The following is a 16,634-nucleotide window of genomic DNA, read 5'->3' as shown; positions in this document are numbered from 1 at the left end:
CATCGTGAGGAGGTGCGGTAGAGGAGGAAGCGGTAACGGGTCGGACTGCGAGAAGAGGAGCAGGTCCGTGAACCATGGACGTCTCGGCCATTTGGGTGCAATCAGGATGATGTGACAAGGTTGGAACCTCATCCTGTGTAAAAGGCGAGGGATCAGAGGAAGTGGAGGGAAAGCATAGATGAAGTCGTTCGACCAATTGATCGAAAATGCATTTCCGCTCGACTGTGGGTATGCCGACTTGCAAAGCGTTGGCATTTCCTGTTGGCAGCAGTCGCGAAAAGATCCATCTGCGGCTGGCCCCACCGCCGGAAGATGAACTCGACCGTTGGTTGGTTGAGTTCCCACTCGTGATTGTCCGACGACGCCCGGCTGAGTGAGTCCGCCAGAACATTGGCCACACCCGGCACATGAATGGCTGTGAGATGAATTTGACGTTGAATCGCCCAATCCCATATTTCTTGTGCCAGTTGTGAAAGTAGGAGAGACCTCGTGCCGCCCTGCTTGTTGAGGTAGTGCATGCTGGTGGTGTTGTCCGTCCTCACCAGCAAAGTGTGTCCCTGCACTAACCTCTGGAAGGATTTTAGGGTTAAGAAAATCGCCAAGGAAAGGGGAGGAGCCAAGCTCGCGTCCGAGATGGCCGCGCTTTAGCTCGGCTCCGTCTACTTTCCTGTTCGAAACATAAATCCTGCCTTTATCCTGCCCCGGGAAGACAATTTCTGCTACGCTGTGGATCTACGGCGATTTATAGACACTTACCGTCTGTTCCGGTTGTCTCTGGGTGCCGTGGTTCCGGAACTGTGCCTTCGCTCGCTTCGGGACCTCCGGAGCGGACTGGCCTGAGTCTCCTTGGCGGCGCCCGGACGGGGCGCTACGCTATGGCCGGCCTTTGATGGCGCAGTGGGCTCGGCCGACGAGGCGGTTGTGCAGAGAGGCCGGTCGCGGCTTTCTGGTCTGATCAGGCGGTCCCGCGGCCTGGGGTGGAGGCGCTGCCTTCTGTTGACGGGACTGACCGTAAATGTGGCTTCTCCCCCCCCCTTTGTTCTCCGGTCCGGCCATTTTGAGTGCCTCTGCCCGGACTCGGAGAGCGGGGCCGGTGGCATTGGGGGGCCGGCGATCCTCCTTCTGGTGGCCCCCCTTCCTGCTCTGGACGTGCCTCTGCTGGTGGTTGACTGAATTCCGTTTGCCTTGCTGCGGCCCGGTCGGGGATCGCTGCGACCCCGCCGGGCTTCCAAGATGGCGGCCGACCCTGTATATCTCAGCCGGGCCGAGATGGGCGGCGGTGGTCCACGATGTGGCACAGAAGCCGGATACTGTAAAGGTGTTCCTACACTTGCCGACATCCTCGCCGCCCTGCGCTCCTGGGGTACTCCTGTGGCCGCACCCGCTGTTAACCTGGAGGAGGCTCGTTTCGCTGGGCCGTTTGAGCCCCCCCTGGCGTGTGCGGCTACGTCGCTGCTGGGTGCGGCTGGTTCTATCCTGGAAATTATGGACCCGGTGGCTGCCGTTTCTGCGGAGTTCCGCTGCCCTCCATCGTGATGTGTCCTCTCCTGTGCTGTGGGTCGGCGGGCCGGGTCCTGTCCGGGCCGGTCTTGGTGGTTCTTCCTGTTCTTCATCTCCTCGAATGGCCGAACGTAGATCCTGTGCTGACTCCGCTGGGTCGGCTTTCCTCAGATCATCTTCGGAGCTGTGCCTGCATTGTGTACAATGGTTTCTGACTGTTCCGGATCATTCGAGTTGTGCACGAAACATCTTATGCGGATTGAAGTTTGACCTCCCTGTTCTCTGCCTCTTGTTCCTTGTGGTCTGGTTCTTCGTGAGGCGGACTGCTACAGATTTGGAAAGACAAGGACAGGGATGAGACGATCTTGCCTTTGTGGACTGTTGTCTTGTAATGGTTGGATGATCGGTTAGTACGGTATGACCATGTCGGATTTTTGTCGTATTCCTGGACTGTATCCTTAGATTCTTTGTCTTCCCGTGGACACGGATGTTTCGGACGGGAGGGTGGGAGCCTATGATTCTGTTTTATGGCCCTCTCCCGTGTTCTTTCCTCCCTTATTCCTTCTTTTCCCCCCTTTTTTTGTCTTTATGGTTCTATCTTGCTTTAGCTCTTCTATATTTCGGGTTCTGATTAGGGCGACAGGCACGCTGCTGGGGGGTGGGCCATAGCCTTCTGCAGGGGTGCAGGGTGGGCTTGCGGGGTGGGGGGGGTCTGTCATTTCTTTGGGGGGGTTTTCTCCCCTCATTTTTCTTACTTTTTTGGTTCTATGGCTCTTGTGTGTCCTCTTTTTCGGGACGCGGTCTCAGCATGTGTCCCCCTGGGTGGGTTATTATTGATGCGCTGGCCGTTTGGTCTTACTGTGACTTTGGCTCACTACTTAATTTTGCTCTGGTTACTACCGGTTCTGTATACCGATTTGTGGTTTCCGGCCTCGTTTGCCAGGGGGCGCGTGCTTGAGGTGGCGTTCTTCCTTTCGCCTTTTGTCCCCTTCTCCCTCTTTTTCCTCCCTTCCTCCCCCCCTCTCGTGGGGGTTTTTTTTCCTTATTCCCTGGGTTGTGTGACGGAGGGCTTTATTTGATAAGCTTTTTTCGACTCTGTTTGATATGTTACGTTCTTATTGTGGTGGGTGGGCGTTGAACGGCGGTTGCCACTGTTTTTCTGGTGAGACTCATATTCTGCCTTTACCGATAGGTGTTTGTCATTATTGAGTTATCCTGTATCTTCTACCGCGGCTGTTCGCGGCCCACCACGGCCCTCCGAGACTTCCTACCTGTTATTATCCTGTCGTACCCGTTTCTATATTAGAAAATCAACCTTCTCGTATCCTGTCCCTGCTGGTTGCTATATGGCTTTTAGCCCTTATTTCCTGTATGATTTGTTGTGCTATTCTGTATGCGTTTCTGTATTGTTGACTATGTTCCTTATTTGTGGTGGCCGACCCGCTGGGTTGTAGGCCCGTATTTGTGAGCCTTCTCTGTACAATAAAGGTTTTTAAAAAAAAAAAATTTAAAAAAAAAAGAAAATCGCCAAGAGTTCCAGGCGATTGATGTGCCAAGTACGTTGGGTCGCTGTCCACTTTCCTTTCACAGACATGCCGTCGAGATGCGCTCCCCATCCCTCGAGAGACGAGTCTGTTGTAAGCGTCAGAGTTGGAGGTTCGTCCTGGAATGAACAGCCCACAGATATGTTTGGAGGGTGAGCCCACCACTCCAGCGCTGTCTGGATGCGAGGTGTTAGAAGGACCTTGTCCTCGAATTACCCTGACACCTGTTGCCACTGCTTGTCTAATTCCTCCTGTAGAGTCCTCATGTGCAATCTGCAATTTGGGATAAGTTGGATGCACGAGGAAGCCATGCCAAGGAATGATTTGAACGTTCGGACAGAAACGTACAGTTTTGATTGGAGGAACCGCACCATCTTTACCATGCGGTCCTGTCTTTCCTGGGAAACAAACACTTTCCCCTGCCGAGAATCTAGCGAGGCTCCGAGAAAATCTCGCCTTTACGATGGATGAAAGTGTGACTTCTGGCAATTGATTGAAAGCCCCAAGGTTTGGAAGAGGGAGACGCAGACTTGAGTGTGCTGCTCCGTTAGGTGAAAAGTTTTGGCCTTGATGAGGCAGTCGTCCAGGTAGGGGTAAAATTGGACACCTTGAAAACGCAGCAAGGCAGCTACCGGGGCTAAGATCTTGGTAAAGACCCTCGGTGCTGATCGAAGGCCGAATGGTAGGACTTTGAATTGGAAGTGCAGCTGTCCGACTGTGAAGCGTAGATACTTCCTGTGTCTGGGGTGGATTGGCACATGGAAATATGCGTCTTGGAGGTCGATCGTTGAAAAGAATTCCCCTGGATTGAGATAATTCAGAATTTGAAGCAGAGTTAACATCTGAAAAGTTTTTGAAATGATAAATTTGTTTAGGGCCCGTAAATCTAAAATTGGACGCCATTACCTGACTTTTTCTTGACTAAGAAAAATCGGGAATAAAACCCCTTGCCGCATTGACCTTGCGGCACGACTTCGATGGCTCCTTTTTTGATCATCGATTTCACCTGGGCCAAAAGTTCTTTGAGATGGGGAGAGGGTGGCCCCAAAGGTGGACGAGTGGGAGGGAATTTTGTGAATTCCAGGGTATGTCCTTTGGAGATAACGTCCAGGACCCATTGGTCGGAGGTGATTTCGGACCATTTGCAAAAGTACTTCGAGATGCGACCTCCAAGATTTACAGTTGGCAGAAGAAAGGAACTGAGACTGTCACTGTTTTTTATTGTTTGAGCCACCTCTATATGTTGAGTTTCGTTGATGTGGTCTGGTGGTGAACTGACGATTCTGGGATTTGTAGGAACCCCTCTGTCGGTTATCGTTATAGGTGTTGTACGAACAATATTGACTTGATCCTCGAAAAGTAGAGGAACCTCCGCCTCTACCCCGTGCCCCCCGAAAGGGCCGCTTCTTGTACTGGAGGGTAGCTAAAGACTTTGCAGTGTCGGTGTCCTTTTTGATCGCCTCAAGGGCATCATCAACATGTTTGCCAAACAACAATTCTCCGTCGTACGGCAAGTCCAGGACTCTTGCCTGTACCTCTGGGCGGAATGTGGTAGACTTCAACCAGCCTTGACGCCTCAAGACTGCAGCCACAGCCAATTGACGAAAACCCGTTGAGGAAATGTCGAGTGCGCAATCAATGATTCGGATGAAATCAACTCCCCCTCTTGTATAATGTTCTGCGCTTCTGCACGGATGGCATCAGGTAGTTGAGGAATCAGTGCGGCAACCTCGGACCACATCTGGCGGTCGTACCGGCCCAGAATAGCCAAAGTATTAGCCGCCCTCACCGTAGTAGCTGCCATGGTTGTGAATTTCTTTCCTATAGAATCCAACTTGCGGCCTTCCTGATCAAGAGGAGACGTGAGTGGTGTAGCAGGATTGCGTGATCTTTTCTGTGCTGCCTGAGTTATAACCGAATCTGCTTTTGGTTGTGACACCAAACAGGCCGGGGAAGATGCCGGAGCCTTGTATTTCCTGTCCAATCTGGGCAAAACTGCAGGTACAGAATTTGGACGTTCCATTAATTTAAGGCCCTCCTGCCAAATATAATCAACGATTGGTATAGTGTGGGATTGCCTTTGTGATAGGTCCTTAAAATCATACAAGAAGCATTCACTTTCATGTTGTTTTTCGACCGTGAGATGAAAACGTTTTGCAGCACGGATCATCAAATTGTGGAAATTCGCAATGTCCACTGGAGGCGATGCTAGAGGTGAGGTGGGCGGAGTGGAAGGTGTTTGAGCCCTGTAATTGTCCCACTCATTCATATCGACGTCATTGTCGTCGTCATCAGTATTGTGAGGATCAGGATCCTCGTCGCCAGTGTCAGGACGAGTACCACCCGGTGACGCGGGTGAAACTGGTGCAGGTGCCTGAGGAAGTTGAGGTTGAGGCTGTGGAGGAGGTGGTGGTGGTGCTGGAGAGGCAGGTGTAGAAGGAGGAAACCTGCGGTTATAGTCATCTAGCATGTGCTGTAGGTTCATGACCAGAGATAGAGGTATCTGTGTAATTGGTTCCGAAGGCACTGGTTCGGATGCATCAGCAGGAAATAATTTGTTCCCATCTTCGACGTTATCCACTACATCGCCCTCATCACTATACTCCTGGCACTTAATGTGTAAATCAGATGGACTGGATGCCTGAATCGTTTCCGGAGTCTTCCTCACTAGACTGGAACAATTGATCTGGGAGAGGAGTTCCACTTCTCACTGGACTCAGTTGGATGAGAGGTACTCTCCTCAAAGAAGAAGCAGTAACCACTGTATAGATGGCAGCTGTTTTCGGCAAAGGTTGATGAGACGTCAACGAGCCCGTTGACGTAAATGTGGCAGTGTTAGAATCAACCTGAGGGGTCTGCGTCGTCGCCATAGAGGTAATCGGCGCTGAAATTTAAGGTTTTTTCTTCCTCAACGAAGATTTCTTGTCCGTCGACAGAGCCTTGGAGCCTTGATCGTCGACGATGATGTAGACGTCGACGGGATGACAGCGGTCGACGAAGCCGTCGACGATGTTACGATGGTCGACGGAGGCGCCGTCGACGAGACAACCGTCGACGGGCCCGTCGACGAGCTGCTTCTAGAAGGCTTGATCTTCGTCGACGGTGTTCGCGTCGACGAAGGAAGCGTCGACGATGACTTCGTCGTCAATGGTTTCGCTTTGACGGTCGTCGACGAGATCTTCACAATAGAAGTGATGGGTCTCACCTTCTGGGCCGCCGTCGACGAGGTGATCGTCGTCGACGTAGCGCTGGTCGACATAGTACATGTCGTCGTCGACGTAGAGGTGACAGTCACTGACTTCGTCGTCGCTGAAGACGTCGACGGATGCGCCGACGAGCCCGTCGACGAGCCAATGCCAGATTTGTTAATGGAAGGCAAGGCTTTGGGCGCGGACGTCAGAGAACCAGGTCCCGTAGACGTGCCCTGAAGCAAATCCTGTGGGGAGACAATCCTGGAGGACTCCAACAGTCTACTCTTCTTCAGAAAAGGAGATGGAACCTCAGTCTCAGACCCACGCTTCTGAGAGGATTTAGAAATAACAGATGATAAACTTTCTACGTCAGAAACCACAGACTCTGAAGTCTTCAACTTCTGTAGCCACAGAAGGAGACGGGCCTCTCTATCCCTCAGAGTCTTGGGAGGGAAAGTGCGGCAGTACTTACAGTTTTTCACCTCGTGGTCTGGGTAGAGACAGTAAATGCATTTACTGTGTGGATCCTCGTGGAAAAGGCGCAGTTTACCACAAGAAGGGCAGGCTTTAAATAAAGATTTCTTATTTGAAGACATTTTCTGATGAAAAAACAGTTAAGAGTTGAAGAAAACTGAGCAGAGCTCAGGGAGACTCCCTTCACACGACGTGCGGTAGAAAATCTGAGGACTTGGGCTTCTGAGGAGAAGTTTCTAGAGGAGGCTACAGCCTGATTGGCTGGAATGTGGACCAACACATAATGACACTAATATGCTACTAAAGTGAGTTCTCCCTTAGGCTTTTCAATGGGCCCATTATGTCCTATGGTACTTTTAGAATTTACAATTACATTATATGTATGTATATTTTTATTTATGATATTTTTCATGTATACATGCATATTTTACTGCTATTTTATGTACCGTAGGACTCCCACTTCGACGACGGGGGATATTCAAGCATGTGAATCTATGAAAGACACCCCTAATACTGGAGAAACCCCTAGTCATGACATGGGCCCTTTTGTCTCGTTAGTTCTACACAATGGCAGACTTAAGCCTAGCTTGGGTTTCCCCCACTCTCTTACGACTCCTTCAAAAAGCCAACCATTCTAGCCCACAGAAGGTCAAAGAAAAATCCCAACCTTTCTGAACATTTGCTCACATCTTTTGCACTGAAAGGCTCCTTTAGATATCATTGCTTCACTGTGAAAGGATTGGAGTGTCATTCTTCACATGATCTGGGTGTGAGCTGCCATGCAAGGTAGGCTTTTGTTCAGAGAAGGCATTGAAGTGGCTCCAAGAAAAGAAATTGGAAACCGCACAAAAAGATGGATTTTTCACAGATTACAACTATTCTCAAGCACAAAGCCTATTCCTATAGCTAGAGAGGACCAGAGATATATAAAAAGCAGTAGAGTATTGTCAGAACATTCTTGGGCGCATAGATCAATACAGCAAGTGTGCTCTAGTTTTATCCCTTTCTGTTGCTCCTCTCCCTTGTTTTCTCAGGAACTGATTGCAAGTATTTGTTTTAAGTAAGTATGAAGCGTTTTAAACTTCAGAGAGGCTTGGGCCAATATGCTTCGATTTCAGTTCTAGCCACAGTCATGACAAGGAGAGAGGAACAACCTCCATGAGAGAAAGAGGCAATTAAAGACTGTATTGAAGAAGCGAAAGGAAGGGTTTCTTTTGGTGAACCAGAGGCGAGAGAACCTGGCAGGGCCATATTGATGATCACAATCTTGCTCCTTGAAGAAGTGCCTTAACAAGTACATCTTTTAAAGAAGGCAGTGTAGAGACTGATGTGTAAATCAATCCAAGTTCATGTCCGATAGCTAGTATGGGACCACTTAAATATGGTGTGCAAGAATCACATGCATGTTTCCATAATGTTTTTAGGACTTGAGTGTCAAAAGCCATTAAGAGGTCAAGCATGGTCAAACATGATTAGGTTGCCTGGTTTTCTGCTGTAAGTAATCGGGAACATAATATCCATGACATGTTATAAAGTGTAAGTGTGTGATTAGTCAGAAACTGACACCATTGTTCAGATCCGAATATGACACTTTACCACGCATGCGCTTACAACGCATGCCATTACCACACATTTTTTACTCTGCAAAAACTTTGACAATGCAGAGCTTTACAACGCAATCCATTACAACACATTGTCCATTACAACACAATTTACTATTCTAACTCCACTGGGGCGTTGTAATGGGGAAGGCGTTGTAATGGTTTGCGGTGTAAAGCCCTGCGTTGTTAACATTTTTGCAGAGTAAAAAATGTGGGGTAATGGCATGCGTTGTAACGCATGCGGAGAAAAGGAAGTTTACCTTCAGATCCATGATGATTATTTCAGGAAGGATATGATCTTTCTAGTCTTCAGTGATTCTTGATGCGGTCTTGGGAGAGCAAAGCATTTACTATGCTGAGAAGAGGTAAATACTTTTTTTAACAGAGCTGCAAGGATGTTGACAAGTCCAAGACGCAAGTTCTCACACTCTTTGCCTTCCTCTTTGTATGAGGTCCACATCTATTTGCTAACAAGCCTTAATTCTAGCTATGAATTTGAATGACCCTCAGTAACAGTGCTCCAAAACCGGACACATCATCCCAGCATAGAAAACTCAGCTGCATAGCCAATTTTCTGATTTTTAGATCCAGAGTTAGTGTATTTATTTAGCAGGCCTAATTACTGAAGCTCCATTTGTATGGGAGTACTCGTAATTATGAAGGGAAGTCAATCTGTTGAATCAGGGCATACTGGGGGAGAGGACTGTACTAGCCTTCTTACCTCTTTAATGGTGATGAGTTCATTGACACCTGCTCAGTATGTACCAAGCGATTCTTCAGACACTGTCCTCTCTGCAGCACATATGCCACATTCTGTTTTGTAGGAAGTTTGCTCTAAATTTACTATGGTTGCATTGATGGATTTGAGGAGGGATTGCTCATCCATTTCCATCTCTTCATTGACCAAGGATTCTTCCTCTCCATTTATGTGACACTTTACCCTTGCAGGAACTTTTCTCTCTCCTTTTGTTTTGGCATGTCCCTCGAACACACAGCGGGACAGAGATCAGGAATTTAGTTTCCAGGTCTACTAAGGGCATTTCACATATGTTGGAGTGCATCTGTATAATGAGTTTTGTAAATTTATTTTGACAATGAGATATTTGTCTTCTATGTAATGAACAGAAGGTTAAACAGGAGATGGCATAGATACGTGAATAATAAATATATACTAAGAGATGCTGTGTTGTATTATGTGTCATAGATCATGGGACACTGGGCGATTATTGACGGAATAGAGGTTGAGGGGAGTGGTTTCTTTTTTTGTTGCAGGACTCTAAGCTGAGCATTTTAAACCGAGTCAGAATAATGGGACTTGGAAGGATCATTCATTCAAACACACACTATTCAAGCCGCATATCCTCCACTCCAGCGTAAGCGCAAGGAGTGATGAGCATCAATCCCCCTAAGAGTGGGAGGGAAGTCTCAATGTTATAGTGAAAGTGACCTTGTTCATTCCTAACCATCACCCCTCTAGCATGCTCGTCCACTATCCAGTGCCCCCAAAGCTCCAGTTAGACACAAATACCACAGTCCTTCTCTCCCCACAAGGCTCCCCATGTCCTGAGGACTCTACTAAGTCAGATGGAAAATCTGTTGTGACCACCGCTACAAGCGCAGATTGTCGTCATTCTACAGCCTCTGAAAATAGCATCCAGAAGATGAGGGTCTGAGGCAAATCTGGCGCCACCACCGGCAATTGATTCACAACTGTGGGCCTTCCTCTTTGGTGTGGGTCCTGCAGAAAATAGGTTGCCCTTGGGGTACACACGCCCAGGCAGAAGCCCCAAAAGAATGTGGCCACCATGCCCCACCGGGATCTACCCACTCCTGTTTCATTATTTTTAATGTCGTTCATATATGTATATTGTAGGTAAAATGTAGAGTAAAGCTAAACTAACTGTGTAAAAAAGGCATTAGGCAAGACACTAGGACAGGTCTAGGGAAAGACATGAAATACAACTGTTAAATATAGTTTACAAACATGTGGATATTATAGACTGGTAAGAGAACATGCAATATCTCTCTGCATTATACAATATGAAAAAATAAAAGAATCCTATGCTCAAATGATTCTATGAAACACATACCATAACTTACCCCAGTCACCGACTCTGAAGCTTTCTGAAAGTGACTTTATGTAGTCCTCCCTGCCCCATGAGGAGGCATTTACAAAGTAAGATGGTGAATCTCTAATTGTAAAACTAAAAGTGAATCTTTCTGAACCAATGTCTGCACAGAAAAACATTACAATGCATTAATGTAAAATGACGAGATCATTGCCAGTAAAGCAAACTTTATGCTTCCAGACATGGTTACACTATTATATTTTAGACTTAGTCTCCACAGACTGCAGCGCGCTGTAAACTATAAATAAACATGATATACAATGCTTACAAGAAAAAATTATTAGATACAGTGAGCTTGAGCATCCCAAATACCATGTAAATACAGAATATAACGTTTTAAAACAATGTTGTGCAGTAGAAATCATAGTAATGAATAAAGGGCACCACACTGGGAGGTTACTACTCTGATATATAAATAAAACAATTTATTTTTAGTTTTGCAAAGTTCTGCGTACCACTTTACAGAGCCTCAAGAAGCACAGGGTGGGAAGTCAAGGAAAAGAGAAATAAAAGGGACACTCAAAAGGGAAAGTCAGCCAATAGATTGTTTGAAACTAAACGGTAAACTGAGGTACAGTGCCTAAGACTTAGTGGGTTTTAGGCGACATTAACTGCCTGACCATCAAGGGAGCAAGAGTCCACTATAGTGGGTAATCCATAATTCGCACATAGCTGTAGCAAAAAGGAGAACGATAGGCTTTAAAAATGAGGTGAGTGTTCAGTGCCTTCCTGAATTTAATTACATAATTTTTAATTCTCAGATCTGGTGGTAGAGGGTTCCAGAAGGGACGAGATATGAATATGGAAAGAACTTCCTTCAAATGTCTTGCATAACACAAACATTGTATGATCAAATAAAGCGAGAATTATTGGATTTTTACATTGTTGGATAACATTTTCTAGGTAATTAATACCTCATTGAAATGAATACAGGGTTAAGTGTGCAAAGCATTTTTGCATTAGCAAACGGCCCGATACTACGAAGCAGGCTGTTTGCCACTGCAAAAATGCTTTTTGTAATGTACAAAGCCCAATTTGCAATTCAATCGCGATTTGGGTTGTGTGATTCTGTATTTGGAAGGGGTGTGTTGAGGGTGTTTCTTACTAACACCGAATTGGAATGGTATGTACAAATGTTTTGCGACTGAAGTGTGGTTGCAAAACATTCACAATTTACTGCCAATTGAAACTTGGTGGTTAGCCATTCACAAATGGGAAATGGTCCCCAAGGGAACCCCTCCCCTTTGAAAATGGTTGCCAAACTATTTTTTAAGAGCAGGTAGTGGTCCAAGGGACCACAGGCTACTCTTTAAAAAAATAAACTTCAAAGTAAAAAATGTTTGTAAATAAAAAAAACGGATTGCTTTATTTGATTTTAAAAGTTTTTATTGGAGGAGCTTGGCGGGCATCCGAGATGGCCGCGTGAGCACAGCGCTCCCCGGACCCCCGCCGCTCCCGGCTTAATATCCTGCTTTAATCCTGATTTCTGCGAGGATTCATATAGAGGACGTTGGGCTGATCTACCTGGACCTTTCAGAAACTGATTTGGACATCGGGTGCCTGAATTATGTTCAATTGAACTTTTGGGCTCCGCCCTCGAAGTGCGCCCAGGACTGGGTGAGGTTCGGTGGCCGTCTTGGAGTTGAACAACAACGGCAGGGGGATTGGTCTTGTGAGTCCCCCTCTTAAGTTTCGGTTTCGTTTCTGCCTCGGACTGGGACATTGGTGAGAGTGTCGGGCCAGAGCTGCGGCCGGGACACACGTAGGTTGTCTGGCCCTTGGCTGCTCTGTTCCTGGAGTGGGCTGCCTCTATCCTGGTGATACCCCTCTTGTAGTCCTTTGGTCCCGGGGCCTCCATTTCTGGTGCCCGGTCCGTCGACCCTGGTGACATTACTCGTGACGCATCTTCAAAATGGCGGGCAGAGGAGACCGAGAAACGCGCAAGACGAAGACATCTCTGCGCGGGGGTCCGGTTCAATCTAATGTTATGGATCGTTATACCCACTCTAAGGGGTCCCCCGGAGCTGCCCTGCCCGGTCCCACTGCGTCGGACCAAGTACTGGATGCGTCGACGGAGCCCTCCTTGCAGGACATCATGGGCGCCATTTCTGGCATGAGGGAATCCATAGGCCAACAGTACGAAACTTTGGCCCACAAACTTGACACTGTGGCAATTGAGGTGAATTTGATTCGAGCCGATCTCTCCAAGACGAACGAAAAGGTGAAGTCGTTGGATATCAAATCTTCCAGCCTCACGACGGACGTCTCTGATATTCAGACGGAGATTGGCAATCTCCGTAGGGTGAACGATTTCATGACCCGGCGCTTGGAGGATTTTGAGAACAGGGCACGTCGCTGTAATGTTCGCGTGGTTGGTGTGCCGGAGAACCCAGAACCCCACTCGGTTGATCTCCTGGTTGAAGACCTTATCCAGAACCACCTTTCTCCGTCTGGCCTTAGTAAATTTTTCGCAGTGGAGCGCGCACATCGTGTCCCGGGGGGCCAGGGCAAGCCAGGCGCCCCGCCGAGACCTATTATTGCAAAGCTTTTCCACTACAGAGATCGGGACGCTATCCTGCAGGCCTCGCGGGTGAAGGGCCCGGTAGCCTTTGAAAATGCCACGGTGAACTTTTATCCGGACTTTTCCCAACAGGTCCAGAAGCAGCGTATGGGATTTCGTGGTGCCAAGAAACGTCTTAGGGACTTGGGGATGCGTTACGCAATGCTCTTTCCGACCAGGCTGCGGGTGGAGTATAATGATCGAACTTTCTTCTTTGATCGGCCAGATGCTGCGAATGACTGGCTGGACTCCCTGCCTAATCGTCCCCCTGAGACTGAGTCCGAAGCCCACCCGGGCGGTGCCGAAGGTGGTGTAGAGAGCTGAACGTTTCGTCTTTGACTGATGCCTTGTTTTGTAGAACTGGTCCAGGGATGTAGGCCTATGTTCCTCTACCTCATTTGTGTTTTGATGTATGGTCTTCTTCTCGCTATTGGTTTGATCGGGGGGCGGGTGGGACGGAGCCTTTCCTCCTCCAGGGTCTTTGTGTAGAATAGGGGTTCTTGGGCGACAGGCACACTGCAGGTTGGGGTGGCTTTTTAGCTTTTTGCAGGGGTGCAGGGTGGGGGGTGTTTTCTTGTTATTGGGGGGGTGGGTGGTTGGGAAGTTCGTTGCTTGTGTGTTCTGTGTTCAAGGCGACTTTATTCTGTATTTGAATTGCTTTTTGTGGTCATGCTCATTGATGGGGGGTTTGGGCTTTGACGGGTGGGATGGGGGGTAGCGGGTTGCGATTTGTTTCGTGGAACGTTAACGGTCTGGGTGATCGTATCAAACGAAGTGTGGTGTTGAAATGTATACGACGTTTATCCCCTGACATTGTTTTCCTGCAGGAGACTCATTTGATAGGCAATGTTTGTCATGCAATGAATAGGTGGGGCTATCGCCTCGTAGCACATTCGGGGTTTACCTCGGGTTCCAGGGGTGTGGGTATCCTTATTCGGGCTTCCCTCCCCCTGGCTATTGATGATGTTATTCAGGATGACCGGGGGCGGTTTGCTGTCCTTGTGGGTCGATATGAAGGCCGTGCCCTCTCCTTATTAACTGTTTATGTGCCCCCCGGCTTGCAGACTTCTACTTTTTCAGATTTGGGCCGTGTCTTGTTGGACCTTCCTGATAGTACTCTCTTTCTGGCTGGTGATTTTAATTCGGTAGTCTCTGGCCTCCATGATCGCCACCCCCCTAGGGATACCCCGGCGGCTCAGCAGTGGTTGGGTGGCTTTTTGGATACCTTCGGCCTGGTGGATTGCTGGAGGCTTTTGCATCCTACGCAGCTTCAGTACACCTTTCACTCTGGTGCCCATGGGAGTCTGTCTCGGCTGGATTATTTCCTGATGCCTGCGGCTCAGTCCCCGGCGGTGCGTGAGATTGTGCACATGCCCAGGGGTATCTCTGACCACTCTCCGCTCTGGCTTCGTTTTGAGGTTGGGGTGGAGGCAGTGGGCAGGGTGGCTCCTATTAATCCGTGGTACCTCACCTCCCCCGAGACCCGCACCCTTTTGCTTAAGTCCTTGGACTCGTATTTTCTGGATAACGAGGGGTCGGTTTCATCTGCTGTGTCCCTGTGGGAGGCCTTTAAGACCGTGATTCGTGGGCAGGCCCTCTCCCTTATTGTTGAGGCTAAGAGAGAGAGGAATAGAGAGGTGGTTGATCTTGAGGGGGAGATTTCTGTATTGGAGGAGGGTTTGGAATCTGGTATCACGCCTGAGAAACTCCATGCCCTGGGTCTGAAACAATTTGCTTATAAGTCCTTGGTCACGGATGCCGCCAAAGTGATGTTTCGGGAGCAACAAGGACGTCTGTATGATGTGGGTGACAAAGCGGGTAAATTGCTGGCGTGGCTGGATAAGAAGGAGCGAGCTAATCGTGTGGTACCCGTGATTCAGTCTGCATGTGGTGTGATTGTAACGGACCCGATTGGGATAGTTGACCGGTTTGCCGAGTACTTCCGTGTGGTGTATACCCCTGTGTCTGTGAGGGATGTGGTTGACTCTCGCCTTCTGTTGCGTGATATAGCCCTGCCCATTGTTTCTGATTTAGACCGTGTGGCGTTGGACTCCCCCTTTACGGTTGATGAGATAGCTACTGCTATCCGTTCCCTCCGTTCGGGCAAAGCATTGGGCCCGAACGGGTTGCCAATCGAATTGTACAAGTTGCGTCCCGATAGGGTGGCTCCGTATCTCCGCGCCATGTTTCTGGAGTCCCGGGAACGGGGTATTCTCCCTTATGATCAGAGACTGGCCACGATAGTTGTCATCCCCAAGGAGGGTAAACCACGTGATCTTTGTTCCTCCTATAGGCCCATATCCCTACTAAATGTTGAACCCAAGGTATTGGCGAAACTCCTGGCATCCCGTCTCTTGACGGTCATTAGTGACTTGGTCCATCCGGATCAATCTGGATTTATCCCACATCGCAACACGGCTCTGAACCTACGTCGTCTTCACGGCGCGATCGCGAGGGCGGGGCTTCTGACGGAGCCGGCCATTTTGGCATCGTTGGATGCATCCATGGCCTTCGACACGGTGGAGTGGCCTTATCTCTGGGCGGCTCTTGAGAAATTTGGTTTTGGACCTGAGTTTATTGGTTGGGTCCAGTTACTGTACGCGACACCTCTGGCGCAAGTAGTGGTGAATGGTAGGGTCTCGGCTCCTTTCACCCTTGCCAGGGGTACCCGTCAGGGATGCCCCTTGTCTCCGTTACTGTTTGCTCTCGCCTTGGAACCATTGGCTGCCTGGCTTCGGTGGGAACCGTCTCTCAAGGGGATTCGCTGGTCTCCGGACTTTGAGGACCGCATTTCGCTTTACGCGGACGATATCCTTTTATATCTCACTTCCCCGCGTAAATCTCTGTCTGTTCTGTTTGACGTTCTTGCTTCTTTTGGAGCCAACTCGGGCCTCGTTATTAACTGGACCAAGTCCTGCGTATATGTTCTTTCGGGGGTTTTGCCCCCCTTGCCGAGCAGACTTCCTATCCAGGTGGTCCAATCGGGTTTCAAGTATTTAGGGATTTTTATTACGTTGGACCCGACGCTCCGCTTTGAGCGTAATCTCCTCCCACCGTTGCTTAGACTGCGCTTGGATGTGGCCCGTTGGCGCAAGCTTCCTTTGTCTCCTCTGGGCAGGGCGGCCCTGTTTAAAATGATGTCCTTGCCGCGATTCCTTTACGCGCTTCACAACTCCTATGACGCTATTCCTAAGACCTATTTCCAAGAGATTGAGAGTCTTCAACGGCAATTGATATGGGATGGGCGACCGCGTATCGCACTCGCAAAACTCACCATCCCCTGGTACGACGGGGGCATGGCGCTCCCCGATATCAAGCGATATTACTGGGCTTCCCAGTTGTCTGCCATTAATCACGTGATGTTTTCCCCGGGTCGTAATCCTGCATTCGAGATGGATAGACTCCAGCTTCCGGGTGGGGACTTTACCAGAGCGCTTTATTCCCGATCGGCTGGGCGCCATCTTGTGGGCCCATCCAAGATTGCAGTAACTGTATGGCGAGCTGCGACTGTGAGTTTGGGGTGGGAGGATCGATTGACTTTGGCGACGCCGCTTTATGCCTCGAAACGTTTGGGCGGACTCTGGTCTACCAAGGGTTTCGACCGCTGGGATGTGATTGGGATTTGTAAGGTGGGT

At 48.9% G+C, this 16,634-nt stretch overlaps 1 protein-coding gene across 14 annotated transcripts in view; it reads right to left on the bottom strand.

Annotated features, from left to right (window-relative positions):
* The window catches only part of MEIOB (meiosis specific with OB-fold), a 1,496,662-nt gene that overhangs the window by 1,306,111 nt on the left and 173,917 nt on the right, over positions 1–16,634 (bottom strand). For 9 of the 14 annotated variants that reach the window (XM_078664882.1, XM_078664883.1, XM_078664873.1 and 6 more), the window contains one exon: positions 10,411–10,542. The exons of the other annotated variants lie outside the window; for them this stretch is intronic. In XM_078664882.1, coding sequence (XP_078521008.1) covers positions 10,411–10,542 — 132 coding nt within the window. The remainder of the gene's footprint in view (positions 1–10,410; positions 10,543–16,634) is intronic. 14 annotated transcript variants of the gene reach the window in all.

This window comes from Lissotriton helveticus, chromosome 10, assembly GCF_964261635.1.
Source record: "Lissotriton helveticus chromosome 10, aLisHel1.1, whole genome shotgun sequence".
NCBI classification, from domain to species: domain Eukaryota; kingdom Metazoa; phylum Chordata; class Amphibia; order Caudata; family Salamandridae; genus Lissotriton; species Lissotriton helveticus.
Note: the sequence above shows the minus strand (reverse complement) of the source record. Positions and strands in the feature narration are given on the sequence as shown.